This window comes from Aricia agestis, chromosome 18 (genome assembly GCF_905147365.1).
Source record: "Aricia agestis chromosome 18, ilAriAges1.1, whole genome shotgun sequence".
NCBI lineage: Eukaryota > Metazoa > Arthropoda > Insecta > Lepidoptera > Lycaenidae > Aricia > Aricia agestis.
The window spans coordinates 10,042,501-10,059,608 of NC_056423.1; the positions used below are offsets into that span (position 1 = coordinate 10,042,501).

The following is a 17,108-nucleotide window of genomic DNA, read 5'->3' on the forward strand; positions in this document are numbered from 1 at the left end:
TTTTTAAATACCGGTGTTAAAGAGAAAAATACCGGTTTTTCGGTATTTTAGCTTTAATGTATTTTTGTATACGCACACGTGTTTTCAAATTTCAACACAATATTATGATTTATGAAACAATTGAAAACGTATACCAATACACTCAAAATCAACTGAGCAAGTAAATAATAGTTTTGCTGCGCGTGTGTGAGTCCTGTGTTGGCATATTTCTTTGTCACACTTATTATTATAATAATGTTACGTGCTAGGGTTCGAAGGATTTAGAGAGAAAGACCTGCTGATTCTTATGCTGTGAGAACATCTGGTACCCTGGTTCTTGGGACAACTATCTGAAGATGGAACTCTCTGCCGTTAGTCTTCTCCCATTTCCGGTAGAGTATTCCGTTTTGAAGTATCAGACTGTCCCATTGCGCCCAGTACGCCTTAGTGACAGCGTCAGTGGGTGCAACCTCACTCCAGATTGGTTTTACGTCACCCCGTTTCTTCCATGTGATGATGTGCCGAAGGTCGTCATCTCTTTCTTGAGCCTCCCTCATAGCATTATTCTCCCAGAGACCCAAAGGACTTGTTCTCGTTAACTTTAATGTTTCTTCGTTAGATTCCTGCTTAACACAGTGTTTGCAGTCTTCCAAACACGGCCTTCGTGAAAGTGCGTCGGCATTATGGCAATGCCGACGCACTTTCACGAAGGCCGTCTTTCATCTGCGGTGTTCCGTCTTGAAGTCATACTCCTGGAGCTGTTCAATCCATCGAGCTACTTGACCTTCTGGATTCTCGAATTGCAGTAGTCACTTTAAGGCTGCATGATCATTGATCAGTTCGCAGTAAAACTGTCTGTCGATGAGATATTTGTTGAAATGCTGTAGCATCTTTACAACAGCCAAGAGTTCTGTTCTTGTCACACAGTAGTTTCTCTCTGGCTTAGATAAAGATTTGCTAAGACATGCAATAACAACTTCTCTTTCACCCTGTTTTTGAGATAACACCCCTCCGATGGCCGTGTTGCTTGCATCCGTGTCGACTATAAACTGACCTTCAGTTTGTGGATATTGGTGTTTCACACAGATGTTTCTTCAGTTTCTGAAAAGAATCTTCAGAAGTTTCATCCCAACTAAATTGTCGTTTATCTTCTGTCAGCAGATGTAATGGTTTGGCTATCTCCGAGAATCCCTTAACAAAACGCCTGTAGTATGGGTAATGAGCATAGGCCGAGGAATGCCCGCACTTCGGTTTTGTTCTTAGGGGTTGGCCAACTTTAACTGCTTCCAGTTTCTCCGGGGCTGTCTGGATTCCATCACTGGAAACTTAAATGTAAATGATAGTGACTTTTTTAATGTTTAAATTGTTGGTTATTTTAAGTATGCCTAAGGAAGTTTTTTTTAGTTACATTTGTTTAGTTGAGAGAAAAGGAACAAAACACTGTTTAACTGTCAAACTTTAAATAAACAAGTTGATTTAATGTTTTTTTTTGTTTATTCGATTAAATTATAAAGGATTTAGCGCTTTTTTGATGAATTAAAGAAATACCGCAAAAATACCGAAAACCCGGGAAACCGGTTTTTGAAAAATCAATACCGGTATTATACCGGTATTGCAAGATTCCCAATACCGCCATGCCCTAATCGCCATGTCACTAATTGTCTCGATTCGGTTCGCTGTGAACTGACCCTTAAACTATAATGTTATGTGAAATCAAACATCTACATTAGCGGTCCTCCGACACACCTTGACAACAATTATGGACTAAAATATCACTTTACACTTAGGAATTACTTAAACTTTTTAAAGTCAGTAAAATATATTATTTCATTACTTTTTAAAGTTGTTTGGCGGGGGTTTTTTTTAAATTTCTTAATTTAATTTTATTCCATGCTTTTTAAACTTGTATTGGTTATAGTGCAGAATAATTCCTATCAACAGGATCATATTATATCCCATCCTCTGCGGTGGGAGACTTGAGATTGGTGAGACAGCAATACATTTTCAAATACCTATTTTCAATTTCTCTCGCCCCTGGTGTATCCTCTTAAAAGCTCATTTGAAGTGGATCGGAGGTTTTTATCGTGCCTGCTGCAACGGTATTGAAAGTGAGGGGCGAGATATTCGGGAGTATGGGGATGATGCAGCAGTGAATATAGCACACACAGTGCCTGCACAGAGCGGCGCTGACGTACTGGTAACCAGTGTAGCTTGGAGCGATACGAAGAAACATGGTCGTATTTTCGAAGGTTGAATATGAGTCGGATGCAATTTCTCTCCTTGTTACACTTCTTACAACGTAAACAATAAAACAGAGATGCAAATACATGCCGCCAAGGCCAACACAATATTAGTGTAAACTGTGAGCCGATATTTATGAAATTTTAAATCCTTTTTGTTTATTGAATCAGATTTACATCCGTACAGTGAACATTTATTATAATATCCCATTGTTTATGAGATAAGTTATCGTTTTACAACACAAAATTCGTAGACAACGCGCCAACGTCACCCCTGTGGGCGCAGGTACACAAACTCCGCGAGTTAGGCTGGTATAAATAGTCAGTACTCAAGATGCATCTCGGACTTAAGACACGTTTCAGGCTCTGTGATTGGTTGGCTGTCAAAATTTGGACCAATCACAGAGCCGAAACGCGTCTTGAGACCGGGTCGCATCTTAAGTACGGGTGGTAGCCTTGCTCCGTTGCTCTGCGCAAGTACATTCGTTTCACTACTGTAGGGATATGTCATATTGCTATACTGTGCTATAGGTCAAATACCTCACAGATTGAGCAGACGATCGCGATAGGTCCTGGGGTCACTGATGAGAATGTCATCTCGCTCATATTCTATACGGTAGAGCAGAACAGAACTAGTGTCCCACTTTGGTTATTAGGAACTAGTCGATTTTTACTACCGCGTTAGCAGGAAAAAATGTTATGTGTTTAAATAAGGCAGTAAAGCTGATAATAAACTATAATAGGTACATAAATAAAAATGCCAGAGCTGGGATAAGCCGTATCTTTTATCCGTTTTGCCGTATGCCATAGAAAAAAAAACTTGGAAGAATTATACACAAACTAGTTATATGACGCCCGCAACTCCAAAAATTCCTTTATCGCGCGGGAACTGTTTTAGGGAAAAAAGCGCGTTAAAAAGTATCTCCATAATGTCCAAGTATGTCCGTTCCCGGGACTCAAAGCATCTCTTTACCCAGCAAAATTAGTTCAGCGGTTTGGGTGTGAAGAGGTAACACACAGAGGTCTCTCTTTGTGTTACCTCTTGACAGACTTTCGCATTTATAATATTGGTATCCAGGGTGTCAGCATTGCACATTGAGCGACTGCCTAAAGCCAAGAGATGTACCGAGGATGAAAATGATGATGATTTTTTTTTTATGAAATAAGGGGGCAAACGAGCAAACGGGTCACCTGATGGAAAGCGAATTCCGTCGCCCATGGACACTCACAGCATCAGAAGAGCTGCAGGTGCGTTGCCGGCCTTTTAATAAGGAATAGGGTAATAGGGGAGGGTAGGGATGGGAAGGAAAGGGAATAGGCTCTCCTATTAGGTAGGGAAGGAAATAGGGTAGGGGATTGGGCCTCCGGTAAACTCACTCACTCGGCGAAACACAGAGCAAGCGCTGTTTCACGCCGGTTTTCTGTGAGAACGTGGTATTTCTCCGGTCGAGCCGGCCCATTTGTGCCGAAGAAGCATGGCTCTCCCACGTATAAAGATGATGATGATGTCTCAATATCACACAGGAAACGACTCAAACGCAGTTTAATAAACCTATTTCGATAACGCTTTGTAGGTCGCTGAACGTGTCTACGGATTAATAACAAAACGCGGAAAAATGATGCTATAATAAACGATAAAATTTAATTGTTAGTATAATATAAACTATACTGAAATAAATAATAATTGTGGGAAATAGATAAAGGATCGCACAGAGTGTACGTTGACTTGCGTTAATGCTATGTCATTGCCTTTAATTTTTAAAAGATATAAGTAACTTACTTAGTGCAATTTTTTGGGGTTATGTAGCTTCTTCACTTAGTTTTGTGACATCTACTTATGTGTCATTTTGGTATAATCCACACTAATATTATAAATGCGAAAGTGTGTCTGTCTGTCTGTTACTTCTTCACGCCCAAACCGCCTAACCGATTTTGCTGAAATTTGGTATGGAGATACTTTCAGTCCCGGGAAATGAAATAGGATACTTTTTGTCCCGGAAAAATGTACGGTTCCCTCTCGATAAAACATCTTTAATTAGAAAGATAGCGTAAAACGAAATAGACACAGTAGCAACATATCAACCAGACTGACAACATAATTAACATGATTATTAATTAGTATGTCAAGGACGGTGCCACATTTTTATGATTTACTAGATGACGACCGCACCACCGTTAGAAAATTCACTTATTGCGCGGGTACCGTACACTTTCCTGGGATGAAAAATATCCTTTGGGCTGTCCAAAGCCCATAGGATATTTTTGCATCGAGCACACAAACGAGAATACACAAAACAAGTCCAAGAACCCTGCCTCAGAGTAAGTGAAGATAATCATTATAATGATGATAATTGATAGTATTTCTAGTAACTATAGTTTTCTTGATAAAGCCTTGCCATTGGTCGGCTATATAAAACGAGTTGTGGTAGCAAAAGTACGTTGAGTTATTTAACCTCTAAAGGACTTTATGCTGACCGTATAAGACTCTTAGACACTTAATCTATGTAAAATAACTACAAAAAAACTTAATCCCGTAGTGCGTACTAGCGATTCTGCTATAGTTGGAACCTATTTTGGAAATTCTTAATTCCGTCACCGATTGAAAGCCAAGAAAATTCTCAAATTCAAAATCTGTGAGTTTCGACTGTCGGCCATGACAATTCTCAAATTTTTTAGTTTTTAGTTTAGTTTATTTATTTAAATCAAGCTACGTAGGCCCATACAATATATACTTACACTTAACGTAATGACTAACATACATAAAAATTATATAAACCTAACAACTACACATTATGCGACGTGACGCGCGCTTCAATCCGGAGTCTCCCCCAGAACCTTCGGTAAACCACATCAGTCGGCCAGAATTCCTCCGCTTCAAAGGTCGGGAGCAGATGCGTCGGTACTCTCACCACAAAGGAACTGAAGTTGACCTTGTGGCGAGACTGCAGACGATTTTTAGTTTATCAAAGTATTTATTTGCTATTCGATATGATTCCGACTGCATCGTAGCCATATTGTTGAAAAGTGGTACTGGCTCGGCGGATACATTTATAGAATAGTTCCTATGAAAAACCACTTCCCATGGTATCGACAGAACTATGTAGCTATTGATTCTTTGGTCGTGGAGAATGCAATAAGCAATATTCACATGACAGCTGTGTTACTCAATAATCAATATGTATTCAATAAATCTCAAATCTCAATACAAGAGAGGTACATAGCTTAAGAGGGCGACTAACCCCAAAAATCAAACATCGTCCTTCTCTCTTCACACTCACGGCCGTCTTTCATATATCAGGTGAAAAAGAACGATACGGATTCATCGCCAAATTAATTTTTCCTCAATAATTCGATAAATATACAACATTTTAAAAATCCGCTCTCTCAATGATAGAATTTTATACAATGTGTTAAAATATTAACTTAGTTCAATGCACGGTTATGGCGATAAATTAAAAATTCGTGAAAATTAGATGCATCTTTGTAGTTTTTTTCAATCGAGAAAATTTTAAGATATCGTGTTTTTGCTCAGATCGAATTCTCGGAAATATAATGTAGTATCTAATTTTAGAAAATGAAACAATTCGGGGCTTATTTTTAAGTATAAAAATGAATTATAAAATCGACACTTTAGGGTTTGTCGCCCCCTTAAACTTGATACGTAAGTGGCCTTTTTTTTATGCAATAAGGGGGCAAACGAGCAAACGGGTCACCTCATGGAAAGCAACATCCGTCGCCCATGGACACTCGCAGCATCAGAAGAGCTGCAAGTGCGTTGCCGACCTTTTAAGAGGGAAATGGGGTAATAGGGGAGGGAAGGAAAGGGAATAGGGGAAGGTAGGGAGGGGAAGGGAATAGGTTAGGGGATTGGGCCTCCGGTAAACTCACTCACTCGGCGAAACACAGCGCAAGCGCTGTTTCACGCCGGCTTTCTGTGAGAACGTGGTATTTATCCGGTCGAGCCGGCCCATTCGTGCCGAAGCATGGCTCTCCCACGTTTAGGCCTGTGGCTATATAGTATAATATATTATGTTTCTTCCCTATTTTAGGATCTATGGTTGAAGTCCAAAAGGCAGCATGTCTTTTTATAGATTTCTAGAAGCTATAGTAATTAAAAGTATATAGGTTTTGCTATAGAAACTATATAGCTATAGAAACAAAATAGTGTTTCGTTGACTCCAAAGTCTACATTTTCACAAATTTTTTTTATCAATATCGTAAATCTAAAATATTGTTTTAAACTTTAGTATCCTTAAAAGCTTAATCCGACCATTTAAAGTTATTAAGAGTCTAGTCTCTTGAGGTCGGAAGTCGGATCTTTCCCTGACAAGTGACAACCAACCAGAAAAAAAGAAGAAACAAGACATCTACGTAATCCAATAAATTGCTTTTATCTCACATTGTCACATCGCACGCCATTGCATTGTTATGACAGAACGTACAAGGCCATCCGTTTAGAAAACCATCTATGATTGAGTATAAAGGAGTGAGCACACTGAGACGGGCCGTGCCGGGGCTCATCTCAAAAATCCGCCTCCATACAATTTGTATCGAAACGGAAATGCGCTACGCCCCGACACAGTGTGCGATACGCGCATCCGCTTCGATACAAATTGTATGGAGGCGGATTTTTGCGATGAGCCCCGGCACGGCCCGTCTCAGTGTGCTCACTCCTTTATAACGCATTCTTGGGCACTATAAAGTCACTGACTGACTGAAGTTGTTGATTTTCCGAAGCAAAAAATGCACGATTATACAGTATATTCTTCTTTTCATTTACCATATGACCCAGTGAACTTCGTATTACTTTCCTTCTAATATAAACCTTCCCTTGACATCCAAGAATATTTCAAGACAGCAATCGGCCAAATCGATTCAGCCGCTCTCGAGTTTTAGCGAGACTAACAAAATTTAAATTTTATTTATATAGATTTCTACGTTGGTAGGTGGTAGGATGGACCAGCAATTACGAATATTCGTCTATGATTATTGATTACTCATGATCAACGTCGACTATCCATACTAATATTATAAATGCGAAAGTGTGTCTGTCTGTCTGTTACCTTTTCACGCCTAAACCGCTGAACCAATTTTGCTGAAACATGGAGATACCTTGAGTCCCGGGAAAGGACATAGGATACTTTTTATCCCGGAAAATGTACGGTTCCCGCGCGATAAGCTAATTTTGGCGCAACGGAGTTGCGGGCATCATCTAGTCTATATATATAAAAATCAATTGCTGTTCGTTAGTCTCGCTAAAACTCGAGAACGGCTGAACGGATTTATCTTATCTTGGTCTTGAATTATTCGTGGAGGTCTAGGGAAGGTTTAAAAGGTGAGAAAAATTCGAATAATTGCCGGGAAAATCCTCATAACGACAAAATTGCATAGTCTCAAAATACATAGTACATAAATAAACACAATTTTAGCTAACTTCAGTTGTTACTCTGTCCGATTATTTTTTTATTTTAGCTAACTTAAGTTGTTACTCTGTCCGATTATTTTTTTAATAAGACTATATAGAAATCGAAAGATAAATCAATAATAATAAAGACAAATTAAATTATAAATCTTAAGTTAACAAGTTAAGAATAAAATGTAATTAATAAATTTATAAAATGTAATAATTATTAAAGTTATAAAATGTAATTATTAAAGTTATAAAATGTAATTATTGAATCTATAAAATGTTATTAATGAATTTATAAAATGTTATTTACTGTATCTAATTTATTTCAATCTTACTGTTTTAATTAATTATTGTAATCCAAGCTATTATGTATTATCTATATTTAAATATTTGCACGCCGTGTATGGCAGAATATGTTTGTGCTATTATTTATTATTATTAACATCTTTTTGTACCATATTCTGGCAAATAAAAAATATTTGAATTTGAATTTGAATTTGAATTTAAATTCTGAACGCAATCTCAATATGTATTTGACATTAGATTTGACAACCAACTGATATGTCATTCCATCCTGTCGCATTTCAGAGCACGGAAAAAATTATATTATCGTTATATCTATCTTTGTGGCTACGTGCGCGAGAACTTTCTTTACTTTGGTGATCCTTTGTGATAGTGACATTCCAAGTAATGTGTTCTTTTTTGTGATAGTGACACTTTACTGCTAAATGAGCGGGAAATTTTCTCACTTTGATTAATTACAATTTACGATGCCGAGGAGAAGACGACCTAACTTAGGTCGTCGTAGTCAATCAAATGTGCGAAGAGCTACCTCACGTGCTAACCGCACTGATGACCAGAGACAGACAGATCAAGAAAATAGTCGTATTGCTATGTCAGAATTGCGTTCTTTGGTGAGTGACAATGTAGGAGATAGGCTTAGAATGCAACGAGTTCGTGCACATCAAACACAACAACAGCAAGCTAGACATAATGAAATTGAGCGAATCCGCAGACGCAGTGCTCCTGTGATTCTTGAACGAGCTGCATTCCACTATGATCCGGCAATTGATTATTGTGCCGACAAATCGGTAACAATTGGGGAAATGAAAACAATTTGTAAATATTGTAAGGCGTTAAAATACACTGGTGAATCTACTGGATTATGTTGTGCTGAAGGCAAAGTAAAATTGCCACAATTGGTCCCACCACCAGATCCTTTACGCTCTTTGGTTTCTGGGATTGGAAATGATTCTAAGCACTTCTTGACCAACATTCAGAAATATAACAACTGTTTCCAGATGACATCATTCGGTGCTACACATATTATACAAGACAATTTCATGCCCACTTTCAAGGTATTATATAAGAATATTTTTTTATATTATTCAAGTTTGTACTAAAATATATATATCGGAAATTATTAATGGACAAATTTTAAAAAATTACAGATTCAAGGACAAATTTATCTCTTACTGGGAACTCTGTTACCACTAACTGATGCAGATCATCAATTTTTACAAATTTATTTTATGGGCAATTCAGATGCGGAAATTAATAATCGTTGTGCTCACAATCCAACAGTGAAGAGAACCATTGTCCAACAATTACAAATATTTCTTCATCAGAATAACAATTTAGTAAACATGTTCAAAATAGCATTGGATCGGATGCCATCTGATAGCCATAATATTATTATTCGAGCTGACAAAACACCTGCCGGTGAACACACAAGGAGGTTCAATTCACCTACCATTGATGAAGTGGCTGTTGTCATTGTGGGCGAAAATTTACAATCTAGAGATATTGTGCTTCATCGTCGGAATAGTGAGTTAAAACGTGTATCTGAAACACACAGGAGTTATGATGCACTACAATATCCTTTGATCTTCTGGCAAGGGGAAGATGGATACCATTTTAATATCAAAATGGTAAATCAAGTAACAGGTAAATGAATTGAACAAGATTAAATAATATTTTTAAATTCAATACATCTAAGTAACAATTTAAACATTTATCATTTTTGATCGCAGGTGCTGAAACCAACAAAAAAGTTAGTGCTATGAATTTCTATTCATACAGACTCATGATCCGTCAAGGTGAAGTAAATCATATTTTGATGTGTCAACGACTTTTTCATCAGTTTGCAGTTGACATGTATGTCAAAATTGAGACTGAACGATTGACATACATCCGTTTGAACCAACGACGGCTACGGTCAGAGGAATACATCCATCTCCGCGATGCTATAAATGCTGATGGCAATGTGAATAATGTAGGAAGAATGACAATTTTGCCAGCTACTTATATAGGAAGCCCACGTCACATGCATGAATATGCTCAGGATGCTATGTCATATGTTAGGCATTATGGCCGCCCAGATTTATTTGTTACATTCACATGTAACCCAAAATGGTCCGAAATCGAGAAGGAATTACTACATAGCCAAACACCAGTTGATAGACATGACATAACTGCCAGAGTTTTTAAACAAAAATTAAAATCTCTCATGAATTTTTTAATAAAGCATTGTGTGTATGGCCGAGTCCGTTGTTGGATGTACTCTGTAGAATGGCAAAAGCGTGGATTGCCACATGCGCACATTTTAGTCTGGTTAGTGGACAAAATAAGGCCAGATGAGATTGATTCTATAATTTCAGCTGAAATTCCAGATGAAATAGTTGACCCAAAATTGCATGCAGTAGTAACCAAACACATGATACATGGACCTTGCGGACATTTCAACTACAATTCACCCTGTATGGTCGACGGTAGGTGTTCCAAACGATACCCAAGAGACCTGCTTGCTGAAACCATAACGGGAAATGATGGATACCCATTGTATCGTCGGCGATCAGTTGCGGACAGTGGGCGATCGGTAGTTGTGAAGGTAAGAGGACAAAATGTTGATGTAGACAATCGTTGGATTGTGCCATACTCGCCAATATTGTCCAAAGCTTTTGAGACTCACATCAATGTGGAATATTGTAATTCTGTGAAGTCGATAAAGTACATATGTAAATATGTTAATAAAGGTAGTGATATGGCTGTCTTCGGTGTAACCAATGCAAATGATGAAATATCACAGTACCAGATGGGTCGCTATGTAAGTAGCAACGAAGCTATTTGGCGTATCTTTTCATTTGCGATCCATGAAAGACACCCTACAGTAGTCCATTTGGCAGTCCATTTAGAAAATGGTCAACGAGTTTATTTTAATGAATCTAACGCGGCAGACAGGGCGGCACATCCACCGTCGACAACATTAACAAGTTTCTTCACAGTTTGTCAAACTGATGATTTTGCTCGCACTTTGCTGTATGCTGACATGCCACGCTATTACACATGGAACGCATCATCGAAATCGTTTCAGCGTCGAAAACAAGGAACACCAGTTGAAGGACATCCAAATGTATTTGCTTCAGATGCTCTGGGTCGCATCTACACAGTACATCCAAATAACGATGAATGTTATTATTTGCGGTTGTTGTTGGTGAATGTTCGTGGTCCGACATCGTTTAAACAACTGAGAACAGTTAATGGACAGCTGTGTGCGACTTACCGTGAGGCATGTCAACTATTACATTTACTTGAGAACGATTCGCACTGGGATGATACGCTCAAGGATTCCGTAATATCTTCGTCGCCGCATCAAATTCGTACATTGTTTGCGATTATCATATCGACATGTTTCCCCTCGAATCCAAAAGATTTGTGGGTTAAGTATAGAGATGACATGTCTGAGGATGTTTTGTATCGTGTGCGCCGTCAAACTTTGAATCCTACACTACAAATGACTGAAGAAATTTACAATGACACATTGATCATGATAGAAGATATGTGTTTATTGATGGCAAATAAAGTATTGTCGTGTTTGGGAATGACAGCACCCAATCGTCATATGCACGATGCATTAAACCACGAGTTGCAAAGAGAACATCAGTACGACATTGAAGCATTGGCCGAAACAGTTCGTACAAATGTTCCACAATTAAATCAACAACAAAGAATTGCGTACGACACTTTGATAGAAGCTGTGAACAGTGGATCTGGTGGAATTTATTTCCTTGATGCTCCCGGAGGAACCGGAAAAACGTTTTTAATTTCATTGCTTTTGGCGAGGATCAGATCGCGAAATGATGTTGCTCTAGCGTTGGCTTCATCTGGAATAGCTGCAACTCTGCTCGAAGGCGGGCGAACTGCACATTCTGCCTTGAAATTACCACTAAACATGCAAATCACCGAAACACCAATTTGCAACATCGCCAAAAATAGCGCAATGGCCAAGATCCTACAGGTATGCAAATTAATTGTTTGGGATGAATGCACAATGGCCCATAAGAGGTCACTGGAGGCACTGGACAGAACGTTGAAAGATCTTCGTGACAACCAAAATATTTTCGGTGGGGCCATGATTCTGTTGTCAGGTGATTTTCGTCAGACTCTTCCAGTTATTCCCCGATCAACTGTTGCTGATGAACTAAATGCATGCCTAAAATCATCAAATTTGTGGCAGTACGTAAAGACACTCCACTTAACAACTAACATGCGAGTATTTTTGCAACAAGATGAAACTGCTAATGTGTTTGCGAAGCAGTTGTTAGACATTGGAAATAATAAAGTTGCAGTGGACACCTCGACCGGATTCATCACATTACCTACAGATTTCTGTCACATCACAGACTCAAAAGTGGAGCTTATTCAGCGAGTTTTCCCAGATATAGCGCAAAAGTTCAATAACCATAATTGGCTGGGTGAACGAGCAATATTAGCAGCGAAAAATAATGATGTAGAGGATCTTAATGCGACCATTCAGAATTTTCTTCCAGGACAGTTGGTTTCCTTCAAATCAGTCGACACCGTAATGAACCAGGATGACGTAATCAACTATCCCACTGAGTTTTTAAATTCACTGGAATTGCCTGGATTACCACCTCACAATTTGCAGTTAAAAGTAGGATCAGTTGTCATCATGCTGCGTAACATTAATCAACCTCGACTATGCAATGGAACAAGACTGGCTGTGAAAAGACTGATGAATAACGTCATTGAGGCGACAATCATAAAAGGAAAATACAAAGGAGAGGATGTCTTGATCCCGCGGATACCGATGATTCCAACGGACTTACCATTCGATTTTAAACGCTTACAATTTCCAGTACGTCTGGCCTTTGCGATGACCATAAATAAATCGCAAGGACAGTCTTTAGAAGTTTGTGGAATCAACTTGGAGTTTCCCTGTTTCGCGCATGGACAATTATACGTCGCGTGTTCGCGCGTCGGAAAACCGTCTTCTTTGTTTATTTACGCACCACAAAACAAAACAAAAAATATAGTTTATGAGAAAGCTTTAAATTAATTAACAGACTGTATTTTCACAGTGTGTGTCTGTGAATATCAAATTTAAACCTTATAAATAGCCAGTATTTCAGGAAAACTCTGATTTCTAAGTAAGCAACATGATGTATCGAAAATAATAATAAAACTTCATGCTTTATTCAATAAATGCTTTTTCATTAATAATTATTTTGTTTGTTTTAAAATCATTTTATACAAAAGATTAGGTCTTTTATTTATCGATGAGGCAGTACGAAGTCTGCCGGGTCAGCTAGTACTTAAATAAAATTGTGACGATAAAATTTCGATGCTATGAGACACGAATCCGAAGTTTTGTAAGGGGGCCTTTAAGTAAGTTACCAGAGCTAAAACTCGAATCTATTGACGCCTCAGTGATTTAGTAAATTAGGGTAAAACAAACACTCTCATTGTGTGACGACTGACGAGTGTCACACAAGTGACAAGATATGACGTGTGACGTGTGCAACATGTCACTGTCGGATTTTGGTCGGATTATTGTGCTAGTAGCGCCCTCTGCTTCGACCTTTGCGTAAAATTCCGTATTTAGGGACTGTTTCATCACTTACTAATAAATCCCGGATAGGCTATCCACAACTTATTTGACAGATACTCCATCTGTCAGATAATATAGCCTATCTGGCATTTATCGGGAAGAGGCCCTTAGTCTATATTACTAATATTATTAATCTGAAGAGTTTGTTTGAACGCGCTAATATCAGGAACTACTCGTCCGATTTGAAAAATGCACGGAACGTCTAGTAAATAGGAAACTCACCGAGAAGCACAGATCATCCTGATGTCCAGTGTAATAGTCGAAGAGCGCCACCGCGTACGGCTCATCACAATCTTCACCATCATCACCATCAACCAACGCCTCCACGTCCTCCGGCCAGACCGGTGGTAGATCATCGTCGATGACGGGCGGCGGTGGAGGAGGGATGGTCGGCATGGGCGGAGTTGACTCGCGTTCAGGCCAGAGTGATTTCGAGTCCTGGAAATTATGAATATTATGGAAGCAAATGTATGTTTGAGTGTCTTTCGGTTGGCAAAATGATGCGAATTCGCATCGCATAATGTCATTTTCAGATATTTGCGATGCGATGGAAATTCCCAGTTATGTGTCGGAGCTTTTACCCAGTTTAAGCATTGATTTTGTCAATGATTTTTATGTTTTTTAAATGCATATTTTCGAACACTGCCTGCAGCAATTCTAAATTCTAATCGCATTGTTAATTCGTCACTCGTATTTAGCACATACAACACAGAAATTCTTGTCGAACCATAGACTTCCAAGCACGTTCTTACATAATCACCATTATCAAAGACCATGATCGTATTACATTAATTGCTTTACAATCGTTACAGCAAAATAACGCGCTAAGTCGGTCACTCGAGAATCGCGATATCACGTGATTTATATCACAATATTTTTATTCAATGTTTTTGTTTAGACACGCTATTTTATCTATTCATACTTACTAATAATATCATAAATGCGAAAGTGTGTTTGTCTTTCTTACTTTCAAACCTCTAAGCCAGTCTTTCCCAAAGTGGGCGATAACGCCCCCTATGGGCGCTGAAGGTCTAAAGGGCGGCCCAGACCCAGAAAAATATGGGTTGTTGTGTAGAGGCTTGGGGCTGATATTGTATTTCATCGGGATATATTTTAAATTGAAACAATGGGGGCAATAAGACATAATTTGTTCTCAAAGTGGGCAGTAGACAAAATAAGTTTGGGAACTGATGGTAGGGAGATAGGACTCAAAATACTCCTAGAAAACAATAATGGGTCGCAAAATGTAAGATTTCCGCGCGACTTACGAAACGCGAACAAAGTAACAGGTTGTCAACATCTAGTTATTAGTAAAGTCATTTTTGTAGCCAGTAATCACCCAGAAATGTATATTTTACAAATTTTTTATTAACATTCAGTGTCTAATTTGGTCTGTGTAGGTGATTTTTATGTTGCTACCAATTTATAATTGTGCTTACACACATCAAGGTTTTCTTTACTTACTAAAGTGAGGATTTTTAAATAAGTAGCAAAATATAACAGGAACCAGTTTTTATTTTATTATTGTTTTTAATAACCTATTTAAGGCTTTAGCCACAAGCTAAGTAATTGGAATATAATATACATACTATATTATGTATTAGTAACTGCCCGATGCTGTGTTTTTTACTTGAACATAAAGTTATAATTTGATGAAAATATTATCAAGGTATTAAAGATTTATTTATAGATATCTTTTGGACATGAGTCACCTTTATGTACGGCAATCTGTATTATATCTACAACTTAGCATCTGTGACTCACTTTTGATGCTTCCTTAAAAACATATTCTACAACCTACATAATATGAAATGCTAATAGTTTTGTCACTTACCACATGATCGTTGAATCCAGTGCTAATTTTATGTATCGGTGTCATTGTGTTCACACTCATCGCAGTCGTAGGAAAACTGTTTCCAAATGTAGACTTCAATAGTGCCGAATTGTCTGGGGGCTTCGGCCTGGCTGGCTTAGCACGGATAATCGTTGGTCCCTTCAAGGGCGGAACGGCATAATGGCTAGAACTATTATCAAAGAGATCCTTAGACACTACAGGTTTTTTAGGCACAATTGGTTTACTCGATATGGCAGGTGGGGAAAAAGGATCAATTCCACCAAAATCATCTAGAGTATCCTCTTTACTGAGAGGCTTCCTAGATCCCAGGAACATCTCAAAGTCATCCTCAAATCCACTTTCAGCCTGAGAAGCATTCCCTCCGCTGAGAGCATTGTGTTGGTTCGTGGAGGTTGTAGCATCCGAACCGAAGCTATCAACACTGACACCATCACTACTGGATCTGGTTGTGAATGTGGGAGAACTCGGTGGAGATGAGAAGTCTATCAGCGTTCCGACATTAGTACGATCACATTTGGGAAACATTCTATTTGGGTCCAATTCACTACTTAACTCACTTACAAAAGTTGGTTGGGTATTTACACTATCTACTTTTTGATTCACAGTCGGTTTACTTTTGCGGGATAGGAGAGCGGACAACACAGTCGGTCTACGTATAAAATGTGTCTGTTTTGAGGGCACATCTGGTTGCTTGTTAACTTTTGGTGGTGGAGGTCTTGGTGGGGGCTTCTTCTTCTGTGCGAAATTCGGTGTCGGTTCAAAGACATCTCCAAAAGGGTCATCGTTCCAATTTGTGACGGGAAAGTATCTGTTGACTTGCATTCCGGGCACGGCCGGAGCCGGCCTCGCTGGACCCTTCATACCTGTAAAAACCAGGGTTTAGTAAACACAGCACGAAAATATCTTTATATAATTAACCATTGCCTAATAGAGTTAACAAATCACTGATTATACACAACACACTTATTTGTTTAAGAACTATTTTCTTGGTTTCTCGACCAATCTGTATAGGAAAAAAGTAAAAACAATATAAATGGCACTGGAATATTTATAACAATCTACCTGCCAAACAACGGAACGAGTTTACGAGAGTGCAACAATTATGCTAATGTAAGTTCTAAATACGGGTGTTGATGACGACTGTTACCTCACGAATGATAGTGAGGACAATACGATAACACGACTCAATTGAATCTGTTATCATTTCCCCGCCGGGAATGCCGTGGATTACGTCGAAACTGGTAGTGTATCGTACCTGGCACCAACGTCCACGGCCTTGATTTTCGTCACAATAACAAATCGTACACGAATTCGTACATTTGTGTGTGATAACGCAGTTGTAATTTTTATATCAATATGAAATCACATACTTACCTTGTTTGAACAAATCCATTACGAATGCAGGTACGACAAAAATCACCACAAAAACTGCAACGCAAAACGGTTACGAATACATACAATGAAAACAAAAGTCTAATCTAACGTCAATTTTAAAAACGCTCAAATATATTAAAACGGTTAGCTGATTTATGTTCTGGCCGATTTAGCTACATTATAAGTATTAGTGGCAGCGAACGAACGTATTGCAATTCTGCGAAAATTATTAACTATTATAATAATAAAATTAAATTAATTGGGAACGTCCAAGGAACATCTCATTAAAGTTTTGACAATGACAATGACATTTTTTTATTTGTTAATTCGTCCCGGTCG

At 38.4% G+C, this 17,108-nt stretch overlaps 1 protein-coding gene across 2 annotated transcripts in view; it reads right to left on the reverse strand.

Moving 5' to 3' along the window:
• LOC121735922 (abl interactor 2) overlaps window positions 1-17,052 on the reverse strand; it is a 24,655-nt gene extending 7,603 nt beyond the window's left edge. Inside the window, exons 1-3 of one of the 2 annotated variants that reach the window (XM_042126919.1) lie at window positions 16,770-17,052; window positions 15,375-16,258; window positions 13,763-13,978 (exon numbers count right to left, since the gene is read on the reverse strand). In XM_042126919.1, the coding sequence (XP_041982853.1) occupies window positions 13,763-13,978; window positions 15,375-16,258; window positions 16,770-16,788 (1,119 nt within the window). In that variant the 5' untranslated portion in view covers window positions 16,789-17,052. Of the gene's footprint in view, window positions 1-13,762; window positions 13,979-15,374; window positions 16,259-16,457; window positions 16,554-16,769 lie in introns of those variants that run through there. The other variant, XM_042126920.1, reaches the window with a different exon arrangement.
• Between the last annotated feature and the right edge of the window lie 56 nt (window positions 17,053-17,108).